This window comes from Pseudopipra pipra, chromosome 20, assembly GCF_036250125.1.
Source record: "Pseudopipra pipra isolate bDixPip1 chromosome 20, bDixPip1.hap1, whole genome shotgun sequence".
Classification (NCBI taxonomy): domain Eukaryota; kingdom Metazoa; phylum Chordata; class Aves; order Passeriformes; family Pipridae; genus Pseudopipra; species Pseudopipra pipra.
The window spans coordinates 302,497-316,553 of record NC_087568.1 but is presented as its reverse complement, the minus strand read 5'-3'; the positions used below and the strand labels follow the sequence as shown (position 1 = coordinate 316,553).

Sequence of the window (14,057 nt, the reverse complement as noted above, 5' to 3'; positions counted from 1 at the left end):
CCTGCCAGTCCTGGGGCTTCCAGGTATGCCCCGTCCTAAGGACGCCCCTGGGACGGAGGGGCCAGGCTTGGTTAAATGAGTCAGATAGGTTCAAGCAGTTAAATAGAAACAATTTTTTTCAGCGCTCCTTTTTTTTTTCCCTTTGTGTGTTAATCCTTTCAGATATGTTATTGTGTAGAGATAAAAATATTTTCTGCTTAGGAATTTGCTGGCTAAAGCATTGTAAGTAAAACCTTGTGGACAAAGCCAACCGAGTGTATGAAATAAGCCGGCCCGTTCGTGGCAGTGCCCGAGGGTCCTGTGTGGCATCACTTTCCTTTTGATCGAGTTAATTCATTTCATACCCCCAAAACAAACCACTCTGTCCACCTTGCACAGCTGTTACCTTGAGGTTGTGGTTGTACAAAGGTGTGCACTGAGCCAGCCAGGCTCCCAGTGCAGTCGCTCCTTGGTACAGCTGGGGAACCCCCATTCCCGGCTCTCAGATGTTCGCTGAATGCTGTGAGCAACCACACTGACATTTGCTTTTCCCTCCTGCCCACTCTGACTCCAGTCCTTTGTTGAAGGCTTGTGACTGCCATTTTCCTGCACTTCTCAGCTCAGACAAAATGGAGGCTCTGGAGGAATGAGTAACTACTACAGTCTCTGTCTTCTAAAATCAAAGAAAATTGCCTTTTTTGTAAAAAATTGTAATTTTGATGATGAAAAAGAAAGATCAGTGGACCCTGCACTGAAAGGCAGAATATAGTTTTTTTCCTGTGAACACACAAGTGCAGTTGTGTTCATTTCCTAGCTGAAATGTAAATGTTCACACACCTTGCGCTGTGATGTATTGCCTTAAAAGACACTGAATTTCAAATCATCAGCCCACTGTGTGACATAGGGACGTAACTTAGCGATTTGTCTTTATTTGAGGCAGCCCTCTTCTGAAAAGCTCACTTAGGAGATTCCCAGCTGACATTAGAGAAGCAAAATAAAATTAATCTAAATAATTCTAACTTTATCTTAGAAAATTAATGATGGATGAAAGAGGAGGTTTATAGAGGTTTAATAAGAACTAGTCTGGATACAGTGTGTGTTCTAGAGTCTGTGATTATAGTGGTAATTTAGCAGATTGTATCACTGCTTATCTCTGCCAAAGGATGTTTCACACCATTTAAAATGCACAGTATTCCCTTCAGAGACAGGTTGTTCTGGAATAACTCAACATCCGAAGAAAAGGCTTCTTATTGCAGTCCTCTCTTTATCGATTGCATGTGTGCAGTCGCATGTGTGTGCATTGGCTTTGCTCAGCCAGAGCACTGAGTTTTCCTGCTCATTTCTGTGTTCGTTCATCAGTGTCCTCGGAGACAGACAATACCAAAAATGGAAAGCCATGAAATCTGTTCAGAAAAGGGTTTAAGTGCTGAAACCAGAGAGCCTGCATAAAACAAAGCATGTGCTGGTCCTTTCTCTAAAAGGTAAATTAAAATACATTTGGATTTGGGCAAGTTATCCAACTCTGAGAGCTCCCTTTTGTTTCTCATTTTGAAGAGGAAAAAAACATTGCGATAAGGACAGATCTTAGTGGGCTTTATCCAGCAAAGGCGATTGGGGAATCTCAAAACCAAAGGGATTGAGATTTGAATAAATTGCATGCCTGTGATGTTTCCAAGCCTAAGGACACGAGTCTCACAGTGTGCAGGAGCTCGAGCCAGGCTGATCTGTGCAGGTTTTGCTGGATTTAGATCCATGCAGGGTATGATCTGACACTCCCTTTGACTGTGGTACCTCTTCCTTGCAGGCTCTTTGCCGCCAAGTGCAGCGGCTGCATGGAGAAGATCGCCCCGACAGAGTTCGTGATGCGAGCCCTGGAGTGTGTGTATCACCTGAGCTGCTTCTGCTGCTGTGTGTGCGAGCGCCAGCTGAGGAAAGGGGACGAGTTTGTCCTCAAGGAAGGGCAGCTGCTCTGCAAAAGTGACTATGAGAAAGAGAAGGACTTGTTGAGCTCGGTCAGCCCAGACGACTCAGACTCAGGTGAGCTTTTCCCCCACCTGCCCTGACTGGAAAAGCTGCGTTAGTTTGAGCAGCTTTCTTATAGGGAATTACATCCATTTTCACATCCACTCTGTCTGTATGCACATGCCACCTATGCAAATTCACAGGCACAGCTGAAAACATCCCTACTTGCAGTCTGTTCTCCCTGACCTGATTCCCTTCCTTAACTTGCTGCTTAGTAAAAGGACAAAATCCTTTTGTTTTCATCGAAGTATTTTTCTGCAAGATCATAAAACATGAATCAGACTGCCTTCAGCTACCCGAGGTCTCACTCAAGTAAGTCCTCAGTATGCTGTTCTCCACAGACATTCTTCCACCCATTAATGTATTTTCAGGGGATCTTCTGCACGTACACTTCCAGCACTGAGCTAGGGAAGTGGCACAGTGGTAATATGATTCTCGAGAGGATTCTCTCTGCCAATCACAAATGGTACCTTTAAGAAAAATTACAAGTACAACACAGAAGTACTGAAGAGAGTCTGAAAGAAACTGAGATGTTGGTTTGTGCTATTATAATAGCACACTTGTTTCCCAAGAAAATGTGTAAGAAAATCAATAGTTACCATTCCATTAAATGTACGAATGACATGAATGCTTACCTCTGGTTTATGGGAAAATGTGTTATTCCATTTTATCTAAGAGCAGAAATTATCCCTGGTCTCTAATCTGAGAGCCATATTGTCCACATGGCTGAAATTTGTATTTCTGTGTCAGGTATGGCACAGGCCAAAGGTCTCTGCAGCTTCAGGAATGTGTGCAACCGGGATCATTCTTGGAGCAGTTATGGTTATTATTATAGGAATAATTATATTATTGTTATGTGTCAGTTATTGCCATACTGTGTTTGCAGGACCTTGAGTCTCTGCTGGGTAAATCTCACATCACAGAGTTTCAGCTCTTGCTGAACGTGCCCGAGGCACGTGAGTTTCCTCCTCACCCATCACCGTGTCGCTCCACCCGCCAGCTCCAGCATCCTGCTGGGCACCTGCCCCGTGTCCAGCCAAACCCCCTTAAGCAGCTGGAGCCAGACCATCCTTGGCTAGGGCTGGGCACAGACATCCTCCCATAGATGCCAGTACTGGCAGCTGTTTGCCATGAGCTTTGGGCAGGGGTGGGCTCCTCTTCACGATCAGATCTGGTTTGTGATCAGCAGTGAGCAACCACAGTAGCACAAACCAGCCTTGGTTTCAATTTCATTTCCCTTTGGCACAAGGGGGAGTTTCTTACTCCCAGAGATGCTTTTTTTCCCTCATTACTCTCTGTTTGCCAAACCCAAACCTGAAAAACAAGCTGACAAGTTAAATAGGTTGTTTGTCTCCCATTGTCTAACACACTGAAAACACTGATCTCCCAGGGGCCTGTGTGAGAGCACACGATCTGCAGAGCCCTGGCTGAGAACGTGTCCTGCTTCAATCAAATATTTATCCACTGGACACAAAAGTACTCTCCTATGAGCAGAATTAATCCTCACAAACCTTTCCTTAGAAATGGCACACTGGAAAGTTAATAATGTCATGGTTATTAAAATGACTGAGCTTCTCTTTAATCATTAGGCCAAAGATGCTTATTAAAGTAAAAGGTGATTAGACTGCTAGGTGCATAATAATCAGACCCTAAAATGAATTAAAGTCTAATTTGTTGATTCCCCAAATGTAATCTTTCAGCATATAAAAATGTCAGTGTGCTTCTTCATGTTGAAATCCCTATAATAATGTGATAGTGTTTTCTGGAAGAAAAATCAGTAGTCTGGTCAAATAAAATATGCTGACTTAAGGTTGATTTTCACAATGTATTTGTGTTTACCCTTCAACCTTTGCCACTGCAATTGAGATTTCCCAGGACGATATACTAACACATGTAGTATCACCAGATTGTATGAACATTCAGAATTTAATTATAGAAAACATAAAGAATCTGTTTGGTCTACACAAACACATAGATACTTGTATGCATGTACTGAGAAAGAGAAGTTTATGCTCGTACATCCAGACACATTATAAATGCAGACACAGAGGAAGAATACCAATGTTTTCTGTGGGAAATGGAAATGAGATGGCAAAGATTATATTTAATATTCTTTCTAGAGCTTCAAAAAATTCAGAACAATAACTGGAATTTGCACTATATTTAGTTATACAGGCTTTGAGATATTTGTGTGGTACTTACTTTATGCTGTTTTGCTGCTGTAGCGGTGCAGGCAGTAGTACCTGTCTGCAGATAATGCTTCAGGAGAAGCTGGACCTCAGCTGCTAAGGGAAAGGTGTGTATCTGGTGGTGAGGTTGGAGCAGGTGAGCACATAAAAGACCAAGTGATGCTGGAAGGGCATAAAGTCTTTCTCTACCTGATCCCTGGAAATATTAAAGTATATTCTGAATTTCTATCCCCTTATCAGTCCCACTTTCTCAATTAAAAATTGAACACGTTTTTATGCTTTTGTGCCATTTGATTTAGGCAGAGCACACAAATCTAAGATAGTCTCTTCCTGCCTGCAGCTGATTTAGGTATGCAAATAACCATGGGATAATAGTTGAACCTGTTGACTGAAGAGCAGTTCTCAAACATCCTGTTTTCTTGGTGAAACAAGTGCAATTATATATCCTGCTTTTCACTAGTTAAAAGTGATGATGAAGATGGAGATGTTAAGCCCACCAAAGGCCAAGTAACCCAAGGAAAAGGAAGTGATGATGGGAAGGACCCAAGAAGACCTAAACGACCAAGGACAATACTTACTACACAGCAGAGAAGAGCATTCAAAGCATCCTTTGAAGTGTCTTCCAAGCCCTGTAGAAAGGTAGGTGCTTCACCAGGGACCAAGTCAGCTCTGACTCCAGGCCACAGCCCCAGACAGCCCCTGTCCCTTCCCAAGACAGCAGCAGTTCCCTTGGGGTGAGAGCAAAGCACTCTTTTTGCACAGAACTGTTTTATGGGTAAAATAAAAACCATGAGATGACTGAGCGTCATTGTCCTCAGCTCAGACTGTCTGTTCAGGACTCATGGAACTGGTAGCGACATCAGGGGGAGAACTTGAAAAAACTGTGCAAAAATATGAGGAATTTTTAAAAGTAATTCCATACATGCAATTTTTTGTTGTAAGTACAAATGTTCATCCTAACAAAACTGATTAGTGGTTTGTTTTGGTTAACATATATAAGCATTTCCTCCTGCAGGTCAGAGAAACACTAGCAGCTGAAACAGGGCTCAGCGTGCGAGTCGTCCAGGTCTGGTTTCAAAACCAAAGAGCAAAGGTACGTTGTTTATCATATTCTCAAAAGTCAAATGCAGGTTATGCCTCAGCACAGGCTCTTGCCCTGGATGTAGCTCACACTGTGGAGGTCCCATGGCTGAGCTCTGCAGGTTCTGCCTTGCACCACTCTCTACGTCCACACTAGAAAGGCAACTTCCGAACACAGCCACTGTTGCTCAAAGCAGCACAGGGTTGGGAGTTAATTTTGCATGCAAATCTGAACAGGAAACTGAGATGTTTAAGCTTAGAATTGAAACTGAACCCACAGCAGTGTGTGCATGAGTATAAATGGTCTGTGTTTACTGATAACAATGTTTGCAGAGAGTTTTGTAAGGAAGCGAAATTGTTGCATTCAGAACCATGAGATTGTTCTGTTCTGCTCTTTTTCAGATGAAAAAGCTGGCACGAAGGCATCAGCAGCAGCAGGAGCAACAGAACTCGCAGCGACTAGGACAAGGTAGGGGATTTGTGATGAAGCAAAGTGAGAGGGAAGGAATCTGCAGGTGTCTGGAAGTGCCATTCCTGCACGTTACCTTAGTACAGCCATCCAGGTGGTGTGTGGGTCTGTGGGTGAGGCGTGCCATCAGCAGTGGTAGCACACAGATGGGTGCCTGAGTGCCCGTGCCAGGTTACCCCAAGTTCCTTTGATGGGGCCAGAGCACAGAGGTGCTCACACAGAAGCTGTTACCTCCTTTCTAGAAAAAATGTGCCATATGGAGGCACTTCCACTGGAGGAAATCTCCGTGAGGCTTGATCCAGGTAGATCCTCCAGTTGGTTTTCTCCTGCAGTAAGGTGCACCATGCTCAGCTGGAAATCTGCAGGGGTGTCAGCATTGCTGCCCCAGGCACGGCATGGGGAGCCCCTCCTGTACCTCCACAGGTGGCTGGACCCTGGGGCAGGCACTGCACAGAGGCACCAGGGCATGCCCTGCTGCTCTATGGGTACTCTTGAGTGTCTTCAGCTCCCAAGGCCTTGCAGTCTCAAATCCTCTTCTTTACCCAGAGCCCGAAGAACTGGGACCAACAGAAGTTAGAGAATAACTAAGCTCTGTCACACACAGTACAGACTTCGGGAGGATAGGGTCCAGCACCCAGGACCTCCAGAAATGATTTAGTGAGAAATTACAAGTCTTTCAACTTACTTGCTCAAGGTTCTACTCTCAAACAAAATTTGGGAAGCTCCTCTGACTGACAGGATCCCCCTACCTGTATTTGCTCAGGTTCAGTGTTGCCACTAATGCTGCCCTGGTCCCCAGCAATGACTCTGCCTCTTCTTTGCTTTGCAGAAGTAATGTCCAACCGAATGGAAGGGATGATGACATCTTACACACCACTTGCACCACCACAGCAGCAGATTGTAGCAATGGAGCAAAGCAGTTATGGCACAGACCCGTTTCAGCAGGGTCTTACCCCTCCACAAATGCCAGGCGACCACATGAACCCCTATGGTAAGGCATGCCTCATTCTGCCACATCCGGAGTAGCAGGGTCTGTGTGCTGCATCACACACCACAAGGCCAGCAGCACTGCTGGCTTTTAGTATATTTTTTCTGGAATTTGTACCAGGGAATTTGTACCAGTCAGTTTTGCATGTGTAATTTCTTGTACACATAAGGAGGTAGAACAGAGCTCATCTCAAGCTCTTGACACCCTTCCAAATTATTTCACAGTATGATTCTGATAAATGGTAAAGCAAGAAACATCACCTCTCCAGCTCCACTTTTTCAAACCACTGTCCAAGACATTGAAAAATAAACAGTACCAAATTCTAGATCCCTCACAAGTTTTTCCTTTTTTCTTAGAAGCTTTGAGAAAAAAGTGCCTTAAATAAAGAGAAGTAATCTATTCATTCCAAAATGAATAAGCAGCCCTGTAAAATCACGCAGATTGGATGTGTGGATTTGTTAAAGAACAGTTTTTGAGCTACTAAGAGATGGGTTACCACAGGACATTTCTCCTGCGTGGTTTTGTTCTCTGTCCCATATCAAGATGACGGTTTGCTCTCACGATTGCTTGACCACACATCAGAGCCATTACAAGTACTGAATGCCCAGTAATTGATTCTGGACAATTGCAGTGTGGCATTTAAAAAGAATTTCTGAGGATATTTCAGACTGTGATTCTCAGACTTGCAGTAGCCCACAAGGGCCTGTTTCTGACTCTTTTCTGCTGACCAGGACACTTCACTGTAGAGGCTCATGTGTGCATCACTGTCACAAGCACAGCATGCACAGGCCAACAGGAAATCTGCTTTGGGTCCGTGTCAGTGCTTTTGCCACTGAGACAAGTCAGTGCTGCACACCAGGAAATTTGGGAGGTCCTGTAAGGAGCTGAGGGCATACAAAGTGCCCTCAAGCATTATAGGTGACTTGTGATTTTGTTGGTTTGCTGGGCTTTCTGAGTAAAACTTCTTGGGAGGCAGGTTCTGTGCTCCGAAAAGAGTACAGAGGATGGCAGAAAGCCCTTTCAAACAAGTGTGTGAGGAAAAAGAACTGGACTAACATTTTGTTAAAGCCTCCAGCACTTGAGCTAGAGGTTTTTCTGATACCTTCGAAGTTGAAGTAAGCTGAAATCTTAGTTGCTAAGGGAAATAAAAGGTGCTGTTCCAAACTAGCCCTGAAAGAGTGGAGTTTTCTGAAAGGAGAGCACATTTACGATTGTAGGTCACTTGAGGCCAGGGAAGCTGGGTCTCCTCCTGGGTCCTGTCACATTGGTAGAACTGGTTTTTGCCTTGTGTGTAAATGAAGACCACTATGACTATGGCTCTTAGACCATGCTTCCCTGTCACGGGCACTTGGTATCTGGTCCCACCTTCCTCAACAGCCCTGGTGCCCTCAGGAGTGCCAGATCCCAGCCCTTGGAGAGCTGGGCACCTGCTCCTCCCCAGCACTGTTTACTCTCGTTGTCAGCCGAGACTACCTTTTGTGCTGCTGACTGAAGCCTTAATTAAATCCTGGCAGGTTTGGTGAGCACTGCTGCCAGCTGGATTGGCTTTTAGTCCCCATCATCATAGGTCAGACCCTTAGAGCCAAAGTACATGTGATAAGGTTAACATGTGATAAGAGAACCAGGAGCGTTCCCAGTTGCTGTGAGCACCCGTGAGTACTGTGTCCTCCCCTGGCTGCACAGCCTCAGCTTAACATGTACGTTTCGTTTGCAGGAAATGACTCCATTTTTCATGATATCGACAGTGATACCTCTTTAACTAGCTTGAGCGACTGTTTTCTTGCCTCTTCTGAAGTTAACTCCATGCAGGCTAGAGTAGGAAACCCCATTGACAGGCTGTACTCTATGCAGAGCTCCTATTTCGCCTCATGAAAATAAGAAAACAAACAGCCGGCGTGTGTTTAGCCAGTGACTTTTCCAGTGCAGACTCTACAGCCATATGTTGCCCAGCTCTTCCTTCACAGTGACTCTGCTGCCTCTGGACTGCAAAGAGCATTTTTTTAGGAAGACTGTCTCTGTTTGCATATATGTGTATGTATGTATATATACTTTAATACCTACCTACCTACATACATATATAGAGAAACAAAACACATCCACCCGTCCCATACCCTTGATTCCCAGCCTGCACCAGACCACGAGACAAGCACGGAAGGAACAGAAGAACCTGCTCGTCCTCAGCCTTTGATTTGGTTTGGTTTGAGCTCGTCATCTTAAAGGAAATGGATTTTGTGGAAAGCTAGACCTTTTCCTCCTTTCTCTCTTCCTTTCTTTTGGATGTTTAAACTTTTTTTTTTTTTTTAAAGCCGCTGATACTGACATCAGTTGACCATATGACAAATAAATCAAAGAAACTGGAGATTCCTCCCTTTTCTTACTGCATGATTCATACTATGTTGTGGATAAATTGCCATTTGAACTGTGAGAAGTTAATGTAAATGTGATGTTCAACATTTGTTTCCTTTCTACACTTTTTCTACATAACCTAGATCTGCTCATTAGTTTATAGCCCTTATGCATATGATACTGAGGAAACTGGTTAACAGTATTTGTGGAGAAAGCCAGTGATTTCAGAATAAGAAAGGTCTATGACTCCGGAGAGGACATGCATGTTAGGGACAGAGACATTTAGGTTAGCATTGATCTTAAATAATTAAAACTAAGGGTGCTTACGAGACAGTTTTATTTAATTTTTTTTTTAAGTGTGAGATTAAAACATTTACATTTGTTTGTAAGTTTTGCAGTGCCAAATTTCAAGCCTAGACCACAACTGGCAAACAAGTGTTTGTTCCTTCTGTTCTGTTTATTTATGTTTTGCATGAGGCATAAATATGCTGTGCTCTATTGTCCATCTGGAATAATTAAGCACTCCTTTAGTTAATTATCTTGCCTCAGCAAGAATCGAGGATACACAGTTCTAGCCTGAAACACCAGAAGTCCTGAAATGTGCACCAGCTGCGAACAGGAAAGTATGAAAGAGCTCACGCTGGGAAGTTCAGGTATGTTGAGCTGGAGTCTGACCAAGTCCTGCAGATCCTCCTGCTGCCGGGACTCCTGGCTGTGGCTCCGATCACCCGGGCAGTGCCAGTGCCAGAAGAACAGGTATGCTGAAGGAAGGGGATGTCCCAGCTGAAGTCTGATTGTCTCTGATGTTGAAGTTTGAGCATATGTCATATAGATTTTTGTAGGGCATAAAATATCATAAATAATAATAGTATAGCTATAAATATTGCCTGGTGATAATTATAATGTGGAGAGGCAGACAAGTACAGTCATGGCTCTCAGTGGAGAAAACTTCATGGGGAAAATTTGCCAGGGTAATATCAGTAATTATAGGGTGTGTTCAAAATAGAGCTCACGGGGAAAGATTGGCAGGATAGGCACTTTCTTAAATAAATACCTTTAATATATTGACCATAATAGCTGAAAAACAAGTCCAAAGCTCTGGTTAATCTAACTCCTCCAGGCTGAGGACTGGTACCAGGCCAGCACTGCAGTGTCCCTGTGGGGCTCAGCACCTTCTCCGGGAGCGTGGGACTCTGGGACTGCCTTGGAGGGGGAGGCCAGAGCAGGACTCCTGCAGCCTGGGCACCCAGGGCAGGAGGAGCATTGCTGGGGGCACTGTGTCCTCGGCCTTAGGGGGTGATCCTGCTGGGAACCCCGCATCACTGATGGAGACAGGTCCTCCAGGTGTCCCGGAGGCGTGGGTAGGAAGGTAGGATGATGGGTCCAAGGGAAAACACGAGATCGTTTTCCAATGGCAGGGTAATGTGTACCGAGTATGTTGGAGGTTTCTTGAGAAAGTCAAGTTTTGTCTGCAGGATAAGCACAGGGGTTCTCACTCCGGAGAGAAGGACAACACTGTGGAGGAGGCTCTGTGTGTGTGTGGTGCAGGGGCGCAGAGCACAGCCCAAGGCCAACCCTTCCGCTGCCTGCCACACACAGCCTTGCTCAGGGAAGGGACTGGTGGCTCTGTGAGGGTGCTGGGGATGCTCCTGTCCCTGTCCCTGCAGGTTTCCATTGCTGTTTTCCCCAGGGAGGTGGTCCATCACATCCATATGCTTTGTCTAGCGACCATTCCCTGCTTTCTGGCAGGGATGTGGTTTTCACTTGAGGGTTGTGAGCCCCTCGATATATTTTGAAATTGAAAGGATCTTCTTTTCTTGCCCATCCCACTCAATTATTTTTCCCTTTCCCTGTGTATCAAAATAAACAACAATTTCCTTTCTCTCTGCATGACAGCAAACATCTAAAAAACTCAGGTGATCCTCACTGCTTGCAGGGCAGAAGGCAAGCAGATTTCATATGGCACATATAAAGATTTGTCACCACCAATCTCAATGGATTCGTCATTTCCCTCCTCACCCCTCTGCTGTGCTACTTTGGAGTCATAGAAAATGTCTTCACCCTCTCAGACATACCAGTTTATAGACTACTCACACAGGCACAACCTTGCTTCATATTTCATTACTGGCAGGCCGAAAATGGCATTTTTAGTGTTTACAGGGACTCGTATGAGAACTCTAATGTGACCTACAGTTTGGAGAACTGCCTTGTCCCAACTCTACCTCTGTGTCTGGGTTGGATGTTGAAAAAACAATCCATCTCCAAGGAAAAAATCAGATATCCCATTTTATAGTTGAAGTAACCATCATAATTTGCTGATTTTGGATGACTTGGACGACTGTTTGCCACCTTTTCTTTTTCCTTTTCATTTCTTGTACATACCATCTCCTTTCCCTTGGTGTGTTGTATGGTGATGCCTTAGCTGTTTGTTGCCCCATGTTCTGCCACATTTGGAGCCACACACAGAGCACAGTCAGGCCCTTGGCATGTGTGACATTTTCCGTGCCATGGTGGGCTGCTGCTGGTCCAGGGAAGGAATGCATAGCCAAGGATTTCCAGTGGGCCTGTTATAGCTGGCAAAGGCCAAAGTTCATTAAAGCAAAATAAATGTCACTTTCTTTTTGTAGAATAAATTACTCTACTGGAGTGTGATCATTGTGGTTTTAACCTGGGACCTGCAGTAAAAGATTATACAGCAACCTCTGACCTTTTTGATTTCTGCTTTACTCTTCTATTGTCAAGGGAATGTCCCCAATCAGGTGAAAGTAAAATGTTTAATGGGCCATATCACAGTAATATCTTACATTGAGTCAAATTGATAAACTCTAGCCAAAAAATTCTTAGCATCTGGCACTTCCACGAAAACCACAAACAATGATTGCACATATGGGAGCTCAAAGGCTAGAGGTCATGACAGCAGTTTATTACGTGCACCTTACAGTGATCATTTTCCCTAGGAAATTAACCCCTCTCTAATAGAAATGCATCAAGTGAGCTCTTCATGGTGTTTCAATCATGTTGTTTTAGCTAATCAAAGAATACGTGTGCAGCTAAAGTGGTGACAAGATGCAATTAAGTAAAAGATGATTGATTAGGTTTCAGTGTTTGCTCAATAATGCATAAAAAAGACGATGGTGAGATCAGAATGCTGGGTACCAACTTAGAGGTCCTTACTGTGCAGCTGCAGGTCTGTGATGGTGGCAGACAGATTGTTCCCAGCATTCAGGAGGGGTTACTGAGCTGGGTGGTCCTGAGTCCCAGCCAGGCTCGGGGCTGAGCAGCAGCACCTTCTTTGGCATGGCTGGCTGTGGAGGGGATGATTCCTACTGTGCACTGCTGTTCTCAGCCCCCCATTACCACCACACTGTGGGACAAACCCTGAGGCTGGTGGCAAATGTGTTTAACAGTCATGACATGGAACACAATTATGTCACTGTAAGTAAAGGGTGGTGGTTGCAACAACTTATACTGAAACACCATCCTGGGCATTTTGAACTCCTTTTCTTCTTTAAACTGTCATCAAAACCATCCAGATGACGTGGCCCAGTTGCAGCTAACAATGAGGTGAGGCTCACGTTAGCTGAGTGGATTTTTCAGACCCATCCTGCAGAAGATGGATGAGCATCACCAGGTCCTTTGAAGGGCCATTGCTCAGCCACCTCACTGTACCTCATGGCATGGGGAAGGTCCTTCATGACAGCAAACCTTCCAGGGATGATGTGAACTCACTTACCTCTTCCTACTGAGCTCAGGACTCCTTTCCACTTCCCTTAAGAGTCAGAAGTATATCCCAAGCCACCACCCCAGGTGCCCCAGGGAGGGCAGCTCTGGGATGCTGCTGAGATGCTGTGAGCTAGGGTTTGCAAGAGCACTTCCATGAACCCTGTCATAAGAACTCTGGTTATTCCTGAAGGTCACTAGAAATGAACAGTAGAACTGTGAGGAAGGGAAGGTTTCTCACAAGCCCGGAGCTTAGTCACAGCAGTGAAAGGACAGAGCCTGCTGAAGCATGACACGATTGTGGGAGCTGGAGCCACAGTACCCAGAGTCTCAGTGCTCCAGATCATGCTTTACACAACCCCATGCCCAAACCACCTCACTCATTTCTGACCAGCAGCTGCTCCCTGTGCATTCAGGTTCCTCCCCAGCCCCTCTTCTTTAGCCTGGGGGCACAGGGAAGCCATAGCCAGAGCTTTGGGCACCTGTGCTCCTTGATTAGGGAGATACTTGGTCACAAGAGACACATGAAGTCTTTTGGCTTTGGTGGGCTTTCAGCATGGTCTTGCTCCTCTGAGGCTGATCTGACTGCACTGATGGCTGCAGCCAGGTCCCCTTGGCTCAGTGCACCCTGGTTCTGCTCAGCAGCAGCTGTGAAGGGGCTGCAGATACCTTGCATTGGGAACTCTGTTTTTAAGTGAACACCCTATTTTTTAGCTGTGTATGGCTGTATTACTTGTATATTTATATATTCTGTATTTATGTTATCGAAATGTAGTATTTTGTAGCTGTCTGTTACAATTTGTTTAACTTGTAAAAAATATGACTATGCTCTCTCATATTTAACCAGCTCCTTTCACTGTAGATTCGCTGCTCCTTTCCCTCTGTGTTGGAAACAAACCACCATAATGTATGTAGATTGGAATTTTTTTTAATTTAATTATTTGTCGTTATTAAATTATTTATTAGTGTTTTTAAATTTCATTTCACTGCATTTTTTTTCCTGCCACCATTGCCTGGAGCTAAGATCCATGAGTTTCTCACACACTGTGTTACTTCCCACGTGCATGTGCACGTGCACACACACACACAAACACACACACACTCTAAACAAAAGCAGAAAAGGAAAAAAAGAGAGAGATTACACTTCGGTATATTTGTAAATAAAAGCAACCTGTAAACTAAGCGGGCTTTTCTCTCAGTGTGAAGTTTTTTCTTTGCTTTCTCAGACTGAGAGCGTGTTCTCTGTGTCCTGGGGCTGGCACAA

General features: G+C 44.6%; 1 protein-coding gene across 1 annotated transcript in view; it reads left to right on the top strand.

Moving 5' to 3' along the window:
• LMX1B (LIM homeobox transcription factor 1 beta) overlaps positions 1 to 13,769 on the top strand; it is a 90,964-nt gene extending 77,195 nt beyond the window's left edge. The window contains exons 3-8 of the mRNA XM_064676490.1: positions 1,784 to 2,016; positions 4,651 to 4,829; positions 5,206 to 5,283; positions 5,673 to 5,739; positions 6,569 to 6,730; positions 8,442 to 13,769. Coding sequence (XP_064532560.1) covers positions 1,784 to 2,016; positions 4,651 to 4,829; positions 5,206 to 5,283; positions 5,673 to 5,739; positions 6,569 to 6,730; positions 8,442 to 8,599 — 877 coding nt within the window. The 3' untranslated portion in view covers positions 8,600 to 13,769. The remainder of the gene's footprint in view (positions 1 to 1,783; positions 2,017 to 4,650; positions 4,830 to 5,205; positions 5,284 to 5,672; positions 5,740 to 6,568; positions 6,731 to 8,441) is intronic.
• Positions 13,770 to 14,057: the final 288 nt, after the last annotated feature.